Genomic DNA, 22,647 nt, shown 5'->3' on the forward strand with positions numbered 1-22,647 from the left:
GTTCACGGTTTGACTGAAATAATACACAAACGGACGCCATTTTATGTTCTCTTTCTGTACAAGTTTATTTGACACTTATAGCAACAAACACACGTTTTACTACATAATCACAGTAAAATACAAAGAATATTACAACAGTTTCTTCAAACCAAATTAACGGGATAAAAAAAAACGAATAAATCTAGCAAGTTCTCTAAGAAACTATAAATGAATCGATATACAGTTGCTGTACATGCAATTTAATGAGAATTAAATAATAATAATTGATATACAATATATGCAAATTTGATTACAAATAAACAATATTATTATCCCGTTAATTTGGTTTAAAGGCCTCTCAGCCTTGATGACCATGTCAAAGATCAGAACACTACTGTACCACTAAAGGATATGTTTACACGATCATCCAAAGCATGGCATAAGTTTATTCTAGCGCCCGATCTTGTCAATTCTTTTTTATTGCAACTAAGACAGACTTTAATAGTTACCTCAATCCGATTACCCAATGCATTGTACAGATATCATTCTAGCGCCCGAAGGGCGCCCGAAGTAGTAATTATTTTCCGTTGCAACCAGTTAAAAATGTCTTGTTAGTTGCGTAGGTATTTAAAATTTCTGCCTTCGAAGCAACTAGGCAACCAAACTCATTTGAAATTCCTTCGACACATCTACTACAACATTCAATCTCACCCAGGAAACTTGATTAAAATACTAGACAGATGTTCTTCTGCCAGCAACTACCAAGCCTAAAAACATATTTACTCACTGTACATAGGCTGACATGCAAAGGATATTGGTAGAAAGAATAACGGATAAAAATGATAATCAGATAAAAATTATCTGGCAACACGTGATATCACAATTCAGCTCTACCACACCCTTTTTTTTATTGTATATATTTTTAAATATTTCTATTGTAATAGAAGCTAACTTCTCCCATCTTTTTTCCCACCCACTAATTTCTGATTGACGCTATATACAAGTTTATTCTTACAAACGTATCCAGTTTGTGCCTACATTGAGCTTGGGAAAGGAGGAAGAAAGGTCAGAGGTCATTATTAGAGTCATCACTCAGGGGCTAGGGGGTCAACTACTCAGTAGCTTAGCAACTTTTTATTTTGAGATGCCAGCATATTTTAATGATAAATTTATGAATCAAAAATAATAATAAATCTTTGACAGCAGTCATAACAATACAAACAGTAATATTGATAATAAATAACATTAAAAAATAACATTCATACGAGTTTCTATAAAATATTGTTCACAAAATGTGTAACATAACACATAGTACATTTCCACTATTGATTATACGTTATGTAAGTAAACAAATGTGTGCAACAATCAAATTTCTATTATTAAGGCTTTTAGTAGGAAATAATGCACAGGTGTTGTATGAACCATGTGTGCTTGATATCAGCCTCCATTTTGTTTTGACTCGCAATAGCCACAGAGCTCGGAACATTTACCCATCAGAGCCTGGCATAGATTAACCTATCAAGTTTCTGTTCAAATGAACATTATTCATCATCATCATCATCTAAATTTGGTGGGGTTTTTTAAACCAATTCAATTGCAACAACAAAAATGTAAAAAATAGCCCCTCATAATTGTATCTAAGTGGTTGCATGGTACTAAAAAAAAGATATTAAACAATATCAAAATTGTTGTCTCAAATGGAACACAAGTTGTGTATAGCTATCAGAAAATATTTGGGAGAAAAAAAAGCGTACAATACTGTACAATTACATTCAAATGAAAACCAAATTAGTCATAGTACCGGCTTGGATGTCTGATGATTCGTTTTGAGGGGAAAATGTCACATTTTTAATATTGGATATATAGGGCAAAAAACGATACAAAATTGGTACAAAATAAATAAATGTAAATCCTGGTTTGCATCAACTGAAATTGTGATATTTGGCGATACCATTATTAGAAGGGGGTTTGAACACCATTGCACCGGTGAATTAATTTACAATGGGTAATAATAATAATGGTATCTACCAATTAATTTAAACAAATTGCACATATTATGAGGATAGATAGATTGAGCCATTATAGATCCATGATTGAGCAGTGTGTATTCAAGTTGAATGAATGGAATATACCTTTATAAAAGTGATTTTCCATGCTTGCTATTTCAGACTGAAAGTGTGCCTGTGTCAACGAGGCCAAGGTATGAAGACCCCCAGATTCTCTACTACCATAAACCATTTGGATAATCCTGAAGAGGTGTTCAAGGTGGCTTAGTCCCCTGAAACCATTATTATCGACTTTTTTATTTAGGCTTGAAACAACTTCAACAACTATCCAAATTTATTTTTTATGATTTGTATTAAATATTTTTATTGTTTTTTTTATCATCCCATTTTCCAACACCGGTTACTTAAGTGCTGAAAACACTCTGTAAAACATGGCAATCGTCCAACAGGACTGATGCAAATTTTGTTTCGTTGAAATTGAAAATAATAATAATTCGTTTATTAATTTAAAAAGTTTAAGAATGGAAACAAATGAGTTTGAAAATGTAAGGATAATGTTCATACCATACAAACTGAGTAGGTATATGTTTTAAAGACCGGATAAATTTATTTTTATTAGATGAGATTTTATTATTAATCTCATGTTGTTTATTAAAGCAGTATTATACACAATCTCGCTATATAAAGTCTGGTTATTTAATCAATATAGGAGGAGGATGTCACACTATGTCTACTGCAGTTACTGCAGAATTTCACTGAAGAAACCTGAAATGTAAACAACATGGTTATAGCTGTAACTACAGTAACTGCTATCGTACAATGTGTATTGCAGCCATTGCTACAGAAAGAGCTATACAATTTGTCGTAACTTCAGTAGAATATTTAAAATATTCATTTAATTTGTTACATTGCAATGTTTTTAGTATACACAACATTCAATTTCCATTCATTCACTCATCCTCCTTCATGATGTCATTCAGGTCTCAAATTCATACCATCCAAGTACACCTTGCTGCTAAAACACAAACAGGCTTGTCAGATGATGGGTAACCTTTGGAGATCCATCTCAACCAATCAAAGATGTTCTTTAATATTGCATGGCAGCTTCAGGCATTCTCTGAAGTTCATTCTCAAACCGATTGGTTTAATTCATTGCAGATGAAAAATATTCAACCAATAGCAGGAAGCGTTATAGAAGGCAAGGATATAAAACACAGCCGTAAGTCTGCTTGAATCGGATTGGTTGATACGTTTTTCATCATCCGTACAATGATTACTCCCGCAAAATAGTTTTTGAAGTCGGTGATATCTGATATTTATCTAGTCATTTTCTGAGATAACGCGACGAAGCAGTCCTTGACGTGCCATCTTCTCGTGGAAGGTCTGCAGGTCGAAGAGGAGGATTGGCGGCACCATTCATTGCAGAGTAAGGCGTCGTTAGCCTGGTTCCTTCACGACGCATAGGGTCAGCACTGCCTCCTAGTTGGGCACTTGCTTGGCCTCTATGCAGCCGTCTACTGACTGACCTTTGTGCCTCTGCTCTTGATATTGGTCGTGGTGAAGTTCCTAGAAAAAAAGAAAGAAGTATGACAAAAAGTCTACACAACCAACATTGTTTACTTTTTTTTACTGCATCTAAATAAATTTGCTTATTTCACAATGAGGTCAAAATCAAAACGTGACAATAGCCCCAACAGCCTAGTACGGATAATTTTACCAGGGCCTAAAATAACTAATGTAGTTCAATGCATTGTGTACCTACCTAGCATTACTTTTTTTGCAGACAAATAGAATACAGAAAAAACAATACAAACTACGAATAATATATAATGTAGCAAGAACTCAAATATAATTATTCACATTTAAATACAGTATTCTTCAGTTTTCTAACATACATGAAATTAATTAAATAATCAACTATTATATGGTGCTATATATAGGCTCTAAGGAAGGATTGAGATCTATTTAGTGCAAACACATACAAATATCCCTGTTGTGCAGTATGTTGTTCATATTATGTATTCGCTGAAAGATGGCTTAACAAACCAGGGTACAATGTCCTGATCACTTGAGCGTATCCAATATGCTAATTAGGTTTGGTAGTGGATATAATTTAGATTATAAAACAGTGTCTTTACTCGACTGTCACAGTCTAGCGAACACTAGTAATTGCAAACTACAGAACTGTTTGTGTATGACCATGGAATAATACAACTGGTAATGCCGTAGTCATTTATGAAGCTGTCACACACTGTTCATGAATATTCATGATTTAATTTGCATTTTGAACTAATGAACCAAGGACATTTTCTAATTATGTTAGATCAAATAATGCTCATCATTTAAGAAAACAAAATTTAATTTTTAAACAAAACATCAAATTAGACAAGATACATTTATGTTGCTGAGATAAAAATGTTATCACCCAAGAAACTATCTTGGGATAATTCAATATATAATATAAATACTGTTTTATTAATAATTTATTATAGTCAGTATATAGTTAATTGTTATACAGTGCTATTTTGTAAATACAATATCAAATTTAAGTATTTTATTTACAAAAGCTCAAAAAACAACATTATTCTAAATTAAAACTTACATTCACAATTTATAAATAATGGCTAACAAATAATATATTTATTTATTTAAATAATTAATATTTAAATAATATAGCATTTAAACAAAAATAAAAATGATTTCATAATAATTTACAGCAAAGATCAAACTTCAGTTCTATACTGGTTAAGGTTGTTTACATAAAACTGCTCTATACTGACTCAACTACAACCTGGTCTACCAAAGTTGAGACCTCCTATGCTGGCTGAAATCTAACGTTCATTGTGGCTAGAACATGTCAATTCTGGTAGATTAAACAGACTGGTTCTTGAGCCTATAACTTGACTATCTGTCTGGTATCGTAAGCCTACAACTGGCCTATTTTGCCTGGTATTGTGAGCCTACAACTGGCATATTTTGCCTGGAATATTCAGCCTACAACTGTCCTATTCTTGCCGACACCTTGATGCTACAACTGCCTAAATCTTGCTATTGTTGAGCTTAAAAATGATCCAATTTGCTAGATCTCCTAGGGCCTAAATGTCTACCCCCTCCTGCTTCTAAACCAGTGGTATTACTTTTGCTAGCTCTTGTGGTAGTATGCGATTTATTATAGGCTAAAAAAGGATAGGCAAAAATTTCATTAAAGTATGAAAGAAAAACATAGATAATGAGAGGTCAATAGGTCAAACTTCATAGTTGACAGGTTGATTTTTATTTTATTCCTTATTTTTTAAACGGCATGTTGTCCCCATCTGGATATATAAACAAGCATGAAAACTAGACTAATGTAAGCATTGGTTGAGCCAAAAATGTTAAAATTTACAGTGTGCTTTAATTTGCCTAAAACGTCTGTACTTACCTGTGAAAAACACACCAGTAATAATTTAATAGAACCAAAACCCCAGAATTGAGAGGGTAGGCAAACATTTATACAGTTAAAAGAATTTAAAAACAGGCAAACCTTGCATGGCGTTTGCAGCATTGGAAGCACCACCCGCTTGGGCATTGGCACGTCCAGTTGCCGTGCCCATCAGCGCCCTCGTTGTTGAACTCCTAGGATGGTGTCTACCATCACGATCACGTACCTCTCTACTGCTGTCATCGTTAGTACGGCCACCCTGCAAGAGCAACAGATATTGTATTAAAGTCTGATACACATATATAATGGTTTATCACACATACAAAACAGTGACATTCAATGTACAATGTAGTATACAAATAAAATGCATTGTTAACATTAAATAGTATTTAAAACTATATTCCATCCTTCTACTTTTTTAATTAATGGATGATTAAAGTAAAGTCTCAGTTCAAATCATAACAGGCACTGAAAACAATTAGTTTACTAAAACTAGGTCAGTGGACTATTGAAAACAACATTATCATGAAAATATGGGGTATAATCGCACCCCCCCTATACAATTATTCAAACCATAGCATGATTGGTAGTGGACGGGCTGAATGGGTATATACTTACAAATTTATGCATAGCCCAATCAAACATATAGTCGTAGGTAAATCCTTGTCTATGGAAGAGGTTTCTGAACAGTTGTCTGAGATAGGAGAAGTCGGGTTTATCTTCGAAGCGCAAGGAACGACAGTTGTTTAGGAAGGTGGTAAATTCAGCTGTGGATGCGGAACATATAAAAATAGCGCAGTGTCGTTAAAGTGGACAAATGAATCAACGAAAGGGGCGGATGAGGTACTTACAAATTTCAGCATATTCCAGTCAAAGACATAATCGTAAGTGAAACCCTGTCTATGGAACAGGTTCCGGAATAATTGTCGTAGATATGAATAGTCGGGTTTTTCGTCGAATCTGAGGGACCGCGTGTAATTAAGGTACGTTGAAAACTCCGCTGTAAAAGAAAAAAACAGAAAAGAAGGGTGGAGATTATTTTAAAGGAAAACCATAACGTTTTGCCAAAGAAGAAAGCGGGTTCACAGCTGAACACAAAGACACTGCAATGGAGAAGACACTCACTCGTGTGGAGAATGTGCAATCTATGGTAATGAAGAATGAAATAAAAAGTTGAATGGAAAGAGAAGAAATCTGAGAAAAAAGCAGATGGTTAATGCATTGAGTTAGTAGTATGTAACATTCTAATTACTGCAGTACAGCAATGTACTGCAGTATGCAAGTCAACAACATCTTACATAATATGTATGTTAGATGATAATAATGTATGTGTACATTGATAATGAAATGTATATACTGTAAATGTAAAGAAGGCAAGCTATCAACACTATACTTACAAGGATAGCCTTTACAGAGCGTTTCGATGGGTGTGGACATCTTCTTTTCACTGATTTTCTCATATTTTTGACGTTTAGTGGCAGCCTTTAAACCTTGCCATGGCAAGCTCCCTAGGTTGAAGTACATTAGCATATAACCTAGGGATTCTAAGTCATCTCTCCGACTTTGTTCTGAAATTAAAAAAAAAGAATTAAATAAGAAGCTACACATGAATGGACAAACAAAAGTTAAAATTGTATTTCTTTCCCTTCATTACAATACATTTTACTCATACTAACTGTTCAATAAAAATTTAATACAAACAGATTTTATTCAGACTGAATGCATCTGTGGATGGACTATCTCAATAATTACGTTTTGGTCATTCAGGTTTTTAATAAATGTTTTACTGTAATATTGAAAGAGTCGGGCTTTCACCAGAGTGAAAAATGATGATGGTGGTTTGTGGGGACAAATGGACTATACCATTTTTCAAGTTATATCTCACTCTTTGAAGAGAAAGGGCTATTGTTGGTTTATCTAGGTAAGCTAGGAACGAAATAGACCTAAAGAGCCGGGCTATCACTAAAGTCACTACAAAAGACAAAGGAAACATAGCTCACCTATTCCTAAATGCGTATTTATACTAGCATACCGTGCTGTGCCTGTCAGATTTTTATTTTCCCTATAGGGTATGTGCTGGTGTGTGCGAGAATCTCGATATTTCTTAGCCAGACCAAAGTCTATAATATATACTAGATTGCCCTTCTTTCCTAGGCCCATCAGAAAGTTGTCTGGCTTGACATCTCGATGGATGAAGTTTTTAGAGTGGATATATTCAATTCTGCTAATCTGTAAGAACAAAATAAAATGTTTGAGAAAAAGCAGTCAAGATGTTGTAACACATTTGTTACCGCAACAAATTTGTGTCTGCAACACATCAAAAAGAAATACAGTTAGTATCACGTAAAAAACAGGATGTGCCGTTCTATCTGATTTAACATGTGTTAAATTATTTTGTTTATGTACTCCATGTAAATCTTTTATTTGTATGTAGTACATCTATGAGGAGCGGGGTCAGTGACAAACTTGTAAGTGTCTATGTAGTCCCTCGACCAAATGATACTTTTTAAATATTTTGGTTGTCTTGTAAATGCACAAATTAGGTTGATGTTTGGTTGAAATAAATGTCATTGAAATGAATTGAAAAAGATTATGAAAGCACAAATGTATTAAAACTTCACAATATGGCATATTTTCAGACTAATTTTTGTAGGTAGTGTTTCTACTCTGGTCTCTTTACAATTTGTTGAAATCATACATTTTTCCAGAATGTATCAACCATAAAACCACAGTGCTATTTTTTCTTTTTTATAATGGATATGCAAAAACAGTGACCTTTTATAAAGGAGTAGTAATTAAAACGCCTACAGTTTGTAAATGCTACTGGTACTAGTGGGTATAAGAATTAACCTACTGTAATAAAATCAAAGACAAAGGAAGAATGATTTTAAAATGCTCTGAACACATTATTTTGTCTTTGTTCTTTTTCAGTGCATGGACAATTCGTGGGGAGGTTATTGAGTGTATAACATCAGCTACAGTATGAAATGTATACTGCCTAAAGCGCTGTCTACACATTTTATGTGAGAAAAAAATGTGATGTGCCCATATATGGAAATTATGTCATATCACTACCATATTTGGGCATATCACTACCATATTTGGGCATATCACTACCATATTTGGGTATATCACTACCATATTTGGGCATATCACTACCATATTTGGGCACATCACACATTTTTGTCAAACTAGTTTGATAGTGTAGACAGAGTTTAGAATAAGTGTCCATTTTACTGTGAACTATAAGAAATATTTCAAAATTACAATATCCAGCTGAAACCTCTTCCTTCCTAATATAACCACACATCTTGTCGCATGCATTGTGGTTGTTCATATTTTTGTTATCTATTTTACCGATTTGCGATGAATAGTGTAAAGTATACTGAACTGTATTAGTTACTCATTTACATAATGACCGTAATTTACAATAAACATATCACGCATTAGTCATCTCTAAAACTCTTATATCGCATCATACATACTGTATCTGTTATATTGTACAGTATATCAAGAGCAGGGGCAGATTTAATATCTCCTACCTATACCTACTGTAGGCCTTTCATCTATAGACATACAGCAGTATCAAATGACCTTGATTATTTTTGCACCACCCTCCCTAGCTTTATCTAGTTAAACATCCATAGCTTATTTAACAACATTAGAAACATGACAACAGAAATTTGACTCATATTATTTCATTGGTCGTTGACCCAAAGCTTTCTTCTACAGGTCACAGTTAAGGTTTGAGTGCATAACCTATACTCTCTTGTATGTACTATGTGATTCACAATATTTTGTTGGGTGGGGTCTATCTGCCTGCCAAAAAAAAAAAACTTGCCAACTAAAATAGCACTATTGAAGGAAATGTTATTAGTTAATATTAAATATAGGAAACTCAGGTTAATCAATGAATCGTGCAAACATTTCAATTAACAATATGGAAATATACTGATAATTTTATTTCACCTGTACGATAGTTTTGTTAGATAAGCATTGCAAGCTATATCAAAACTTGAAACATAATAATATTAATATAACATCCTTTAAAAGGATGTTATATATTATTATATTGCAGGAAATGAGTGTACTACAAATGGTAGTGGCATACAATTTCCCTTACAGTATAAGTACAACAATGCAATTGGGACTTCATTAATTAGGTGATCATTTAGAATAAAATGATCACCTATTGTTATTGTATAAAATCTTTATTATTATTTTTTTTTTTCTTTTTATTGTTTCTGTACACTATTTTGTGTAACAATTATCTCAAAAAGTTTAATGTCAATGATTACAAAAATTTCAGAATATCTTTCAAATAATATAACTTAATCCTAATAAGCTTTCCAGCGTGATCACTCATCCGTGACGACATTTATACGCCATTTTGCGAAATCACATTATCAATCATATCTCCATAATTCATTATCACATATTAATGAAATTCACTACACGTAAACTTCAGATCAAGGGTAAAAATATTAGCAAATAAAAACGCACGCGCACGTAGGTTCATGCGCGTGATATCGCGCGTTAAAAATTTAAAACGCTCAAAATTAAGTTTTGATCAATTTAGAGCATGAATTAGGCCATTTGCGTGTTTCAAAAAATTACTGCGCAAAAATGCGTTTTTGCGCGCGCGATACTTAAAAAGCGTAAAAAACATGAATTTTTTTTACAAATCTCATTCTACTCACCATCCTTAGTACATTCACCAAATTTGAGTCAGTTCCGACTTAAAATAACGCTATACGAGCACGTTAAAAATGACAAAGTGCGCACATTAATTTTACAAAAGTTCTGAAAATGGTGAAAAATAGGTCTTTTTTAAAATGAAAATAATTCTTCAGAATGCAAGATGACCCCCGATTTTTTTAACTTATTCTGGAAGCCATTGAGTTGTAGGTATGAATTCATGTACACATTTTACGTACAAAATGTTTTGACGTCATCAAATGGCCACTTGAATTTAAAAATTAGGATTTGTTATCTTTTTGTGTAGATTATCACATTCAACAGAGCGCATCTTGGTTATGTGTGCTCGAATTTCGCACAACTTTCAGTATGTGCTTGCTTAATTAATTATCTTTATCATGAGTTGACACTATCTTCATTTTAATGACGTCATCACGCGTAAAAACTTGAATAACGTAGGCCGTGTAATTTCACCTTCGCAGTAAATTTGAATATCTTACAGCTCTTCAGAATTGAAGGTTACCTTGATGATTATAATTTATTATGAAAGCTGATGAAATTTAGATATTAATTCATATAAAAATTAAGCCTATCGGATGTTGTGACGTTAACATATGGCCAGTTGAAGTGAAAAAGTAGTTTTTTCATATTTTTCGTCAAAGTTATACACAATTCAAAGAGCGCGCACAGCGCTTCTACGTGCCAAATTTTTTTCCAAATCTTATATTTTTTTGCTCAATTAATTATCTTTCGAAATTGTCATCTTAAAGTTTAGTTTGATAACGTCATCATGCCAAAAAATTAGAACATGCGTGTCCCGTAATTTCACCTATGCTACACTGTATATAGATATACAGTATATACTGTACATATTGTATATGGCATATAGGCACAACTCAGCACTATAAGCATATAATAGGATGGCATACATCAACATTTTCCGATCGTATGTTAACGTACGTGCATGTTTAAAAAAAATTTATTTCAGTAAAATGATAAAAATGATCACCTATAATTCGTCAAAGTGACGAATTAAATTCTAGTTATTGATTATTATTTAATATCATTTAAGAATATTAAAGATCTATAGAACTATTAAATAAAATAATTGCTTCATTTTGTAGTCGCTTTGTATTTAAATTTCAGTATTTCAATGGGATCCATCCACTGTGTTACTCTTACTTAGTGTTATGCTGATTATTTTTGGTATATAAATATTTAGGACTATTATTTTTAAAATTGTGCAGCCAATTTTGTTGGCAGCCATAAACGATGTAAACCTCCTTCAATAACAAAATAAATAAATGACAATGACACCATGCACCAACTGGTTCCGTGAATATTTCACACTTTTGTAAGGTTTAAATGTTATTTCTATTTAGGTTAACTCACAGAAGCATGAACAAAATCATTGCATGAATCATATATTGGCACACAACAATGAAAACAAGTTTTTGCCAGAAAGCAGTAGTGACACCTGTTAACAATTTTGTGAATTGGGTGAAAATCTAACAATGAATTGGCAACTAATTTGTCAACAACATTAGAACTGTTGACAGAAATATGATCAGTTTTTATTTATAGGTCACTAATAAAATATTAAATTTCAGATATGATGTATGGACACAAGTCTGCTGTTATAATATAATAACCAAACACATTTACTGTATCTAAAAAAGTGACCAGTAAAGTGTTTGTGTACAATACAACAACTAAAATTATAAAACAATATATTCTTTATTTTTATGTTATCATGTACAGGATGCTATTTTTAAATTAAATATCTACTTGACTATTTTCTTCAACTATAGTTGAATAATGTATTCTACATTGCATTTAATATTAAAAACAAAAATATTATTAAGTCAAGACTAAGCCTGTAGTTTGTTAATGCCAAATTGAATAGTCATTTCTCTTTGTTATAAAGGAAGACGATAACATATTAATCATGCTTACATGTACAACAATGTACATAGTACAAAATTCCTGCATGTACAAAAAGGAGCTGATACTCAGGCATCTCTGTTGAGTAGGTTTAAGAAACACAAAATAAGAATTTATACATATTCTATTGGCATAATAATGATCCACAATTAGCCAATAATCAGTTTGAACTACAGAAATAGGAGTTAGTTAATTATGCTAATTGCATTGTTATTATGCAACATTGTGCTGTAACAATAGGTGAATATTTTCTCAGATTTCAAACAATGCTTATATAATTACCGTTTACACTTCTTGCAGCCAATGATATTTAAGCTATTGTTAAGATGTTTGAGTACAGGTAGTTGAATAAATGAAGCATCATAAACAATAGGTTTATTTATTTGTTTTCTCGTAGATTTATTTAGCATGAACAGTTTGTAATCATACTCATCGGAACTCAATTCAGCTTCCTTGATATAATATTTTCAGTTAGGAGTAAATCAATCATATGAAGGAAAAACAAACCGAGAAATAGCCTACCACTAGTATTTAAAATAAAGACGCAGTACTTAGCTAGAATATGTTTTATATTGAATGCATTATAATTTGTATTGAGGACGGCTATTTTTTTCGTTATTGAATTTTACAAATGTCATAAAATAAATTCTGTGGAAAGGTTTCATTAATTTCAATTTCCATTACAAGGTGTAATTTCTATGAACTCATTATTGGTAATTAAACAGAAATGTTAGGAAATTATTTAATGACTGTCTCCAACTCTCTCTCTAATGATTCAAAGAAATCCAATTAATAATAACATTTCAATCAACTCTTTAACACAATTCAATTTTAAAGCTATATAACTTTTCCTAACTACAGTATCAAAATGTGAGTGTGTATGATTTATTGTTTTTTCCCCTTTTCAATTGACACAAAAACAAACTATAAATCTATGACACTTTCAACTTTTAAAAATTTAATTCAAAATATTAAGTATCTTTTACCTTGAATTCCTTCCATTTTTTATATCCTGTATGTTTTGTAGATAGTTACCTTTTTGTAAATGTGTGTGTACTAAATTACTTTGTTACTTGTCTTTGAATTATTTTTATTATATTGTTAATGTTCTCTACTGAACCACTTTGGAAATCAATGATTTAGCACTGAAAGTGTCATTCAGTATAAAGACAGAATAAATAAATAAATAAATTAATTTCTTTTCACATGATTTATTGTTCATTAGTTAACAAACTGGGGTTGCTACGCTCACTTCAAGGTTAATTTTCCTTTCGCAAAACTGTTGAAAGGTCGCCAATTCTATTTTTTGCCAAATTGTAAATTTTTAAAAACAAGCGTACGGTTGGCTATTGAACAAGAATTCTAATCAAATAGTGTATGGGTTGTAAGCATAAACGCAATGGGAAAACTCTTATTTGAGCAGGCCTCACAACATGTTCCACCCATATAAGAAGTTAATTTTTTTTTTTTTGACCATATTTAATGAGGGTGATCCATCCAGCAATTGCTGATCATTAGGGACCCTTAAAGGTTCACAAGACAAACAAATACACAAGATGCTCTACTAAAACAAAGTCTTATTACAAGTCTTTGGGAGTGGAGTTGTAATTTTGTCCTGACAAAAAAAAAAATCCTGACATGTGACAGGACTTGAACCCAGGACCCTTGGAGTGGTAGCCAAGCATCATAACCATAATGTAGGCCAACCAATTCAGGTCTACAGGTACCATTCTTAACTTACCAGCTGGTCTGCTAATAGTAGAACAGTTTTAAGACTGAATTCTCTGGAACAGAAGTTAAACAAATCCTCTAAACTAGGTCCTAATAGCTCCATCACCATTACATTGTAATCACCTTCTGCTCCACACCATTTTATTGTTGGTATCCCCACTGTAAATAACAAAAAATGAAATATAGTTATTGTAGATGATCAGAACAATGGGACACAGTTTAACCCCTTACCTTTTGGAATTTAATGTTCTTTATCGCGCACATGTGCAATAATACAGTATGGGACCAATGGTATTCGAAGGATGAGGCAATGAGTGAGTAAATAATCTTTCCATGGATACAAGCAATATAGCTACTGTAGCACAGATATTGATTTAATTTAAAGCCGAATTTCATTTTTATTCAGTATAAAATAAAAAACAAATTGGCGAAAAAATAATAATGGAGCCTTATCTCCTTTAACAGAATTGTTAGATAAAACATCCTGCTCCAAATGTTTATTTTCATAAGCTGTGACAAATGAAGATGCTTATTTCTTTCATAGACCTACAGTACACCAAAATGTCAATAAAGGTCGACAACAGTGCATGCACTATAGCATAGTGCATGCCTGATATTATCAGTGGCTTCTAATTAGAAATATCAGTAATTCTAAGTATGTTAGGATTACTAAATCAATGTGTGATGTTTCCATGACAGAATTCCTTTACTGTAATAATAATATGGCCATGGCTTGATTTCATACCATACCCAGCACAGATAATATGGGTTACAGTTAGCTTTGTTATCATTAGTCTGGTCCAAGTAGTAGAAATACAGATTCCTCTAAATGCATTTGAAGTAAAGGTTATGCAAGTTAAAAACAAGTTCTACTACAGTACTGTGTACTATACTTCAGTATGACCATCTTGTGACCATTTTTTTTCGTACTAATTGTTTATATTGTTATGTAAAAATTGCATGTACTGTATCATCTTTTGTAAACTTCTACTGTCTGAGTGTCAACACAAATAAACACACAGCCCAAAGGTTTCTAGGGTCATATTGTGTACAGTCTGAAACTTAAACACTACATTTTGTACTGGGAGCTTTTTCACTATCACACCAAGCGCAAAACGATATCAGTTTTGGATATAATGTTATTTTATTACAGGCTTTCTTTCGTCTACTAATAGTAGACGTATGCTGGGTAAAGACCAGGCCAGACGAGCAGTAACAGTAATCAGAAAACTGCGTTGCTTGTCCCACATAGAATCTGTATTCCTCCTGAGCGGGAAAACCGCCGATTGTGTGTAAATGGTCATACGCTACTGTAGTCTAAACATTTTGTCTTAATAATTCCATAATACTAAGTGTAAATCCGTTGTCCATGACACAAAGGTGAGTATTATTATTATTAATCACTAACCGCCGGTCATATATTGTGGCTTCTACCAGGACATCCTTTGAGGTATTAAAATCAAAATCCTGCATGGATCTGTTCTATAAATTGGTACTTAAATACAATAACACCGACTTGCAATAAACGAAAACCACCGGAAATGATTTCCTAAAAATAATCCTATTAATATTTAAACTTCTTCCAGTGGTCGAGTATAAATGACAAGCTTTCGGATGGGCTGGTGTGATGATAAACTAATATTAAATAATGTTATGAAAACTAATATGAGCATTTGTCTAGCTACAGTTTGCATTTAATTCATTTTCCCAAACAACTATGCACTATCAAAATTATGTTAATTTATTTTTTTACAGTACTGAAATAAATTTGTATTCACTCATTCACACATTATTAATGTACTTTAGAGTACAGAAATGTATTAAATATGTGAAATATTTTAATTTTGAATCAAGGTGTATCTTAATAAATAAATACAACATTATGGTCTAAATCTAATTTAAAATGTCCTTCTCTACATTGAAATAAATTAACATTAAATTAGCAGCAGCCTCATTTCTGCACATATTCTACTTCAATTAAAATATTGTTGATAAAATTATTTTCCCAGAATCAAAAATCCCCAAATTAAAAGCCACATTAGAACTAGGCTATACGAGTTTCATTTGAACTATGACAACAAGAGCTAAAATTAGCCCCTAGAAATATGCATAGCAATAATAGTAAGTACAGATTGTGATTAGTGTGTAACGACGACGTTTACTTGTAACGCAGTCAAGGCGACATTAGTATTACATGCAGTGGAATTAAATATGGTTAGCTTTTAACTGGTCAACCATTGAATAAAAATGATGAAATATTTTACTGTACACAGTAATAATGCATTTTCAAATTACAAGCCATTACAAAACCAACAAAGAAACACTATTTTGTAGTACTATTGTTAAAAACGTAATTATTTTATCCACAAAACATTAAAAATGGGATTTCTTCTTATGATTCCTAATGTCAAGGATTGGTTTAAAATTATTATACTTAGCAACATATATCAATGCCACAGAACATTTTTGCCAGCGTGGAACAAGCCAAATGCAAACAATCTTAGTGTTACGCCTAGAAAACAATGTCTACACTATCAAACTTTACTGTATGTGACAAAAAATGTGATAAGATGTGCACTAATATTTAACCATATCACTACCATATTTGGGCACATCACACTTTTTTTGTCAAACTAGTTTGATAGTGTAGACAGAGCTTAAGAAGATTTTTATAAACTAAATTACTCTACCTACTTTACATAAATCATGCTACAGTACATCATGTTTCATGCATTTTATAATGCACTCCATAATGAATTTTATCAGCAGTTTTTGAGAATAACAAATTAATGGAAGTAATTTTTAATATTCATTCATCATAGTATTTAATCTACTGTTTATTCTGATAATCAGACATATTATTTATTAAATTTCTTATTTATCATCAAGCTATACATTGGTTGTATTTTATGTAAAATGTGGTAAAATCTAGAGTACTTTCCAATCCCAATACCAGAAACCCTTGGGCTATGCAACTGTCTGGTTTGAGACTTTTTGGACCTCAAGAGAAGTCTGGTTTTAGTAGAATCTGGTATTGTATTTTAAGAAAGTTGACTGTACTATCAAATCACAGTTTCAAATACAAAGAACTAAGAATGAAAGAAGAAGGTAGTTGGCAACTGACCAAGGGTGAAAATTTTTTTGTAGCTCTCCAATGTTTTACCAGACACAAGGTCAAAGTACTATCTTCGATCCTGCACACCCAGGGTTAGAAACATAACATATAAATACTTAAAGTCTTAATATTGATTTTGAAATCAGGTGAATGCCTACCATGGATACAATCCTATTGTTCACCAGTGGTAATCTTCTAAAGATTGTCAATGTGAATACAGTATAGAACAATGGCCACTGTTAAGAATACAGTTATAAACAGAAACAGAATGGGGTATAATACTATCTGTAAGTGCTAAAAGTCACCTAATCTTTCTAATTAGCTATATATATCCAGGGACGTACTTAGGGTCTTCCAAGGATACAAACAAGTTGTGGATGACCATGAAGATGTATAGGTTAGACACCGAAAACACAAAAAAAAAAAAAAAAAAAAAAAAATAAAAAAGAATTTGTGGGGAAGAAGAAATTGTCCATCTCCACCAATCATCCATGCTTTAAAATGGACCTGAAACGGATTTTCGATTTTTTTCATTTTGGAATGATGTTTTGGGGTCTATTAGGTGTTGCTAGAATGTATATTGTTACAAAATATAAATTCGCCCTTTTGGGGAAAGCCCCATTTGAAAATCAAAAAAATTAGTAATACGAGATGATAATTTTTTTGTCACGAATCAGGCATTTCGAAAACGAATTTGATTCATATTTTACTTTGACTTGACAATGAGCAGCAAGTTGTTGATATCGCATGAAACGGAGCCTCGCATGGGTGGTGAGTGTGGTGGATCGACTCCACCGCGCACTGGGGGCCTAGGCCTAGTAAAGGTTTGGGGAAGAGGTAGGCCTAGGCCTTCTAAATTTGGGTTTTAGAACAAACAAAGTACATTTTAGGGCACTATATTTCAACAAAATTAGATATTGAATAAATTATATCTTTCGGAGTCCATATCTTTCCAGGCTGTCGATCATTCACTGACTATCGGGCGGCATACACGCTCTCGATATCGTCGTGTGTATATGTGATATCGTTGAAATAGAATATTGCAATGCCGTGAGTAATTTTCGCGAATTTAAGGTGGTTTAAAATTTCGTTTTTTTCTCAAAATACTATACATTTTGTTTTTATTTGTATGGGCTTGTGTTAATTTGATACATTTAAATAACATGTGTGAATTTAATCTTGAAAATCGAAAGTCCATTTCAGGTCATTTTAAATAGGAATACAGTATACAGTAACTCTTGTATTTATAACATGGCCTACTTTTCTAATCCGCAGCAAGAATTCTTTTTATTTCAATTTAATTAGATTTCTTAAAATTATATTTCTCTACAAAGCTTTTCTTCTTCAATGCTATTTTCATAGAAAATAGTGACATTGAATATTTTGCAAGAGTTTAACTTGAAAATTACACAAATGACTCATCCAAGTTTTTGTCATTATTTACTATTCATAATTTATTCATTATTTAAATATTCTAAAAAGGGTTGGGTTAAAATGACTAATTTCTAATGATTTTAATGAATTTTTAATGAAATTTGAAAGCTGTTATTTCTATTAGCAAAAACAGTTTAATTCAATTGATTAGTCAGAACCATAACATGCCTACTGAACCACTGGACTAGTTAAAGACACTAGATTTGCAATTTTTTACGTTTTGTGAAAATAATGCATATAACTATAAAAACATTAACCCAGGTCATTTTTTGTGTTAAATGTGCGTTCTAAGGTTAATTATGATAAAAAGAGAAAAACAATGTACTATTTAAGTACTGTAGCTCGCGACGAAAGTTCTCTCGTAGACGATTCTAGGCTTAGCTTAGTTAGGCTTAGTTTTGTAGGCCTAGCTGGTAAAGAACGGTAACATACGAACATCGTACGCTAGCTCGAACTGTCTCGTTTCCTTTTTTGGAAGAATCCATTAATACAAAAAGACCTGGTATTTTCGCTGAAAAGTTACGGTTCTGTTATTTGTTTAACATTTCACACGGTCACTAGAAGTGGGTACATCACATAAGAAGATGAAAATATCAATCTGTGCGCGATGCATGCAGGCTGCTAAAATGATTAGAATCGACAATTTTTACCATTTAAAGACGAAAAAATATCGCAATGGGTCCATACAGTATAGTATATATTTTTACATAAAATGTACTGTGTGACCTTAAATTAGGTCAAAAAAACGTCGTAAACGTCTAAAGCAAACTACAGACAGTAGCATACTGCATAAAGAGTGTTAAAATGAGCACTGCTTAAGCTTGGATCCCACTTGTGATAGGTCAACTTGTGTTACATCATGTCACTGCATCCAAGTATGAACAAGCTTTAGAACCGGGACTAATTTCTACACAATTTCTATACAATGAGTAGTCTGAGCAGTTTTCACAGACTTGCATAGACTTTATAATGGCAAGCTTCTCGCTTAACAGATTTGTTTATTTGCCTGGTTATATGCATTGAAGTTGTCAACACTGCAACATCTATCTAAAACCTACGGAAAATGCATTGTTCCTACGGAAAATGCATTGTTCCTACGGAAAATGCATTGTTCCTACGGAAAATGCATTGTTCCTACGGAAAATGCATTGTTCCTAAGGAAAAAACTGGTATTAGGTAAATTTGAGGATAATTTAGAAATGATCCTTTAAGGTATCACAATTGTTCCGTTTTATCTAACAAAAGAACCAGTATCACTTTGTTTTAATGTCTGTACAAAAAGTACAATTTATCACAAGTAAATTGGTAGTTTTTAGAAATGTATTCACCTTTTCTTTGCAAGGCAATTGTAAGATGAATGTCAACCAAAGGTCAGAAAAAGGTAAAATGCATCTTTACTGCTTCATTCACTTCACAAGTAGGCATATTATTTGATTATCTTATAGAGGGAGATTGTACAGCTGTAGAGGATTGTTTTGAACCATACTAAATGTCGGTACAGGTCGGTAGACCACATGACAGTGACCACATGAAGCTAGCATTCAATAAGCAGTGTTCACATGAAGCTAGCATTCAATAAGCAGTGTTCACATGAAGCTATCATTCAATAAGCAGTGTTCACATGAAGCTATCATTCAATAATCACATGAAGCTAGCATTCAATAATCACATGAAGCTAGCATTCAATAAGCAGTGTTCACATGAAGCTATCATTCAATAAGCAGTGTTCACATGAAGCTAGCATTCAATAATCACATGAAGCTAGCATTCAATAATCACATGAAGCTAGCATTCAATAAGCAGTGTTCACATGAAGCTAGCATTCAATAAGCAATGTTCACATGAAGCTAGCATTCAATAATCACATGAAGCTAGCATTCAATAAGAAGTGTTCACATGACGCTAGCATTTAATAAGCAATGTTCACATGAAGCTAGCATTTAATAAGCAGTGTTCACATGAAGCTAGCATTCAATAATCACATGAAGCTAGAATTCAATAAGCAGTGTTCACATGAAGCTAGCATTCAATAAGCAATGTTCACATGAAGCTAGCATTCAATAAAGCAGTGTTCGTATGAAGCTAGCATTCAATAAGCAATGTTCACATGAAGCTAGCGTTCAATAAACAGTGTTCACATGAAGCTAGCATTCAATAAGAAGTGTTCACATGAAGCTAGCATTCAATAAGCAGTGTTCACACGAAGCTAGCATTCAATAAAGCAGTGTTCACATGAAGCTAGCGTTCAATAAGCAGTGTTCACATAAAGATAGCGTTCAATAAGCAGTGTTCACATGAAGCTAGCATTCAATAAGAAGTGTTCACATGAAGCTAGCATTCGTTAATCACATGAAGCTAGCATTCAATAAGCAGTGTTCACATGAAGCTAGCATTCAATAAAGCAGTGTTCACATGAAGCTAAAATTAGCGCCAGTAATCTGATAAACAATAAATACCCTATACAATACAAATATATTTTTTTATAAAAAAGTACAGTACAAAATGTAACAATTATGTACCTCCTCCTTGCATCATTTTATAGAATTTGCTCTCTATGTGTAATTGTGGATGTTTTGTTTTGATACATTCCAACTTAATTGCAACTTCCTCTCCATTTGTTATATTCGTACCTGGAAGAAGGAAGGAAAAGACAAAATATTATACAATAATCTCATTATTATTCAAGTAACAAATTAATAATTAAATCAGATATTATATTACTTGCTTATTTACAGAATTTGAATAGCATTAAAAACTAATTTATCCTATTTAGTTTAATGAACAGATAAATTGAATTATTTAGGTTAGAAGTTCACCGACTGCATTTTTTAAAATTGGTACAACTTTATCTCAAGTGAAAGTAGTACAATTAACCAACCAATGTTAAGAGCTTAAATCCTTCATACATTAACACACTAAAAGTACCAGTCTATTTATTATTTTGTTACATTTTAAACAAATAATACAATTGGAATTTCCTTGTTTGTCACAGTACAAATACAATTATTATTTACATACAGTATTCTTTATGCGTCTGAACACTTCATAACACACTAGAGCATCACATTATACTGTTTACATTTCAATTGGAATTTCCTTGTTTTATTAGTTGTCATAGTAAATACACAGTACTTTCTGTCTAGGTGTGGCTCATATCAATGTCTGATATTAATTGATATTCAGTCAGATCAGTAAATTGTAACAACAGACAAAGAGGTGGACAAACCACCATGTTCTGAATAGTGTATTGACTGAAATTACTGGTGGTTCGCAGCATATGTTTTATGTGAATATGATGAGACGTTATTGTTAGTGCATGGAATACAATTACAACTATACCAATCTGGATATAATTGATTATTCCTATTATGGATGATACAATTACAATTCAAATTCAATTTTTTACCATTGTATTGTATTGAAAAATAATGATTAGATTTTTGTAAACAAGAAAATGGTTTAAAATACTTTGAATGACATTGTCTTTATTTGGTGAAGGCTAAATATTTGAAGGCGATATTCACACGGACGACTGGGAAAACCCTAAGCTCTATTTTAAAACTGTCCGTCAGGTGCAAAACTAATAATTACCGATGACTCTTTACAGTCCCACAATATTTACAGAAATGCTGTTGCTACTGTTATTAATATTAAATAGAATTGGTAATGGGTAACGTCTCTATCCATAGGCCTATCCTTGCATTAGCCGTCTAGAGTAATGAGTGACAAAACAGTTAGTCAGGACTAGGCTAGGCCTAGTTTAATATACCTAGTATACAATTATGAATATCATTGATATTCATTTTACCTGTTGTAGTTCAAAGGTTAAAATCAATTTCCTTACCCAAATAAATGTCTCCAAAAGATCCACTTCCAATCTTACGACCAAGACGGTATTTATTTCCTACTCTCAACTCCATTCTGAAATTTGAAAAGATTCACATAAGAATCTATATTTCAACAGAAGGTCCATAAAAAGGATAAACTGGAAACAGAAACCTGGTCACTTCCCTACAAAGATCAGGCAGACGGCTTAGTCATTTGTATGAATCAGCTGTCTTAGCTACGTCGTCAACAAAAGATATACACCATGAAAAACACAATAAATATCACCTTTTTCAATTACTATTTCCTCAATCTTTTTAAACTATAAGTTATAATAATTCATCTAGCAATTTCATCCGTCATCAATATCACAGATTCAGTAATATTCATCATTTGATGAGATAGATTATAAACGGTTTTCAATTTTTCATTTTGATCCTCCAAACGTCAACTATTCCTTCTGTTGCATCTCTTTGCTTTAGTACGCATGCGCT

General features: G+C 32.4%; 1 protein-coding gene across 3 annotated transcripts; it reads right to left on the reverse strand.

Annotated features, from left to right (window-relative positions):
- Window positions 1–39: 39 nt before the first annotated feature.
- Window positions 40–22,635, reverse strand: LOC144841143 (casein kinase I-like). 3 transcript variants are annotated; one of them, XM_078697352.1, is made up of 9 exons: window positions 22,442–22,635; window positions 22,173–22,249; window positions 20,848–20,958; window positions 13,790–13,938; window positions 7,407–7,635; window positions 6,804–6,974; window positions 6,025–6,173; window positions 5,509–5,665; window positions 40–3,551 (listed from the first exon to the last, which is right to left on the reverse strand). In XM_078697352.1, the coding sequence occupies exons 2-9, from the start codon at window positions 22,246–22,248 to the stop codon at window positions 3,310–3,312; spliced, it is 1,284 nt and encodes a 427-aa protein (XP_078553478.1). In that variant the 5' UTR covers window position 22,249; window positions 22,442–22,635; the 3' UTR covers window positions 40–3,309. The 3 variants fall into 3 exon arrangements, with proteins under 3 accessions (XP_078553478.1, XP_078553477.1, XP_078553479.1); XM_078697351.1 differs by lacking the exon at window positions 6,025–6,173 and adding an exon at window positions 6,258–6,406; XM_078697353.1 differs by lacking the exons at window positions 40–3,551; window positions 6,025–6,173 and adding exons at window positions 4,624–5,161; window positions 6,258–6,406.
- Between the last annotated feature and the right edge of the window lie 12 nt (window positions 22,636–22,647).

Source organism: Antedon bifida, chromosome 4 (genome assembly GCF_963402885.1).
Source record: "Antedon bifida chromosome 4, ecAntBifi1.1, whole genome shotgun sequence".
In the NCBI taxonomy this organism is placed as follows: Eukaryota; Metazoa; Echinodermata; class Crinoidea; order Comatulida; family Antedonidae; genus Antedon; species Antedon bifida.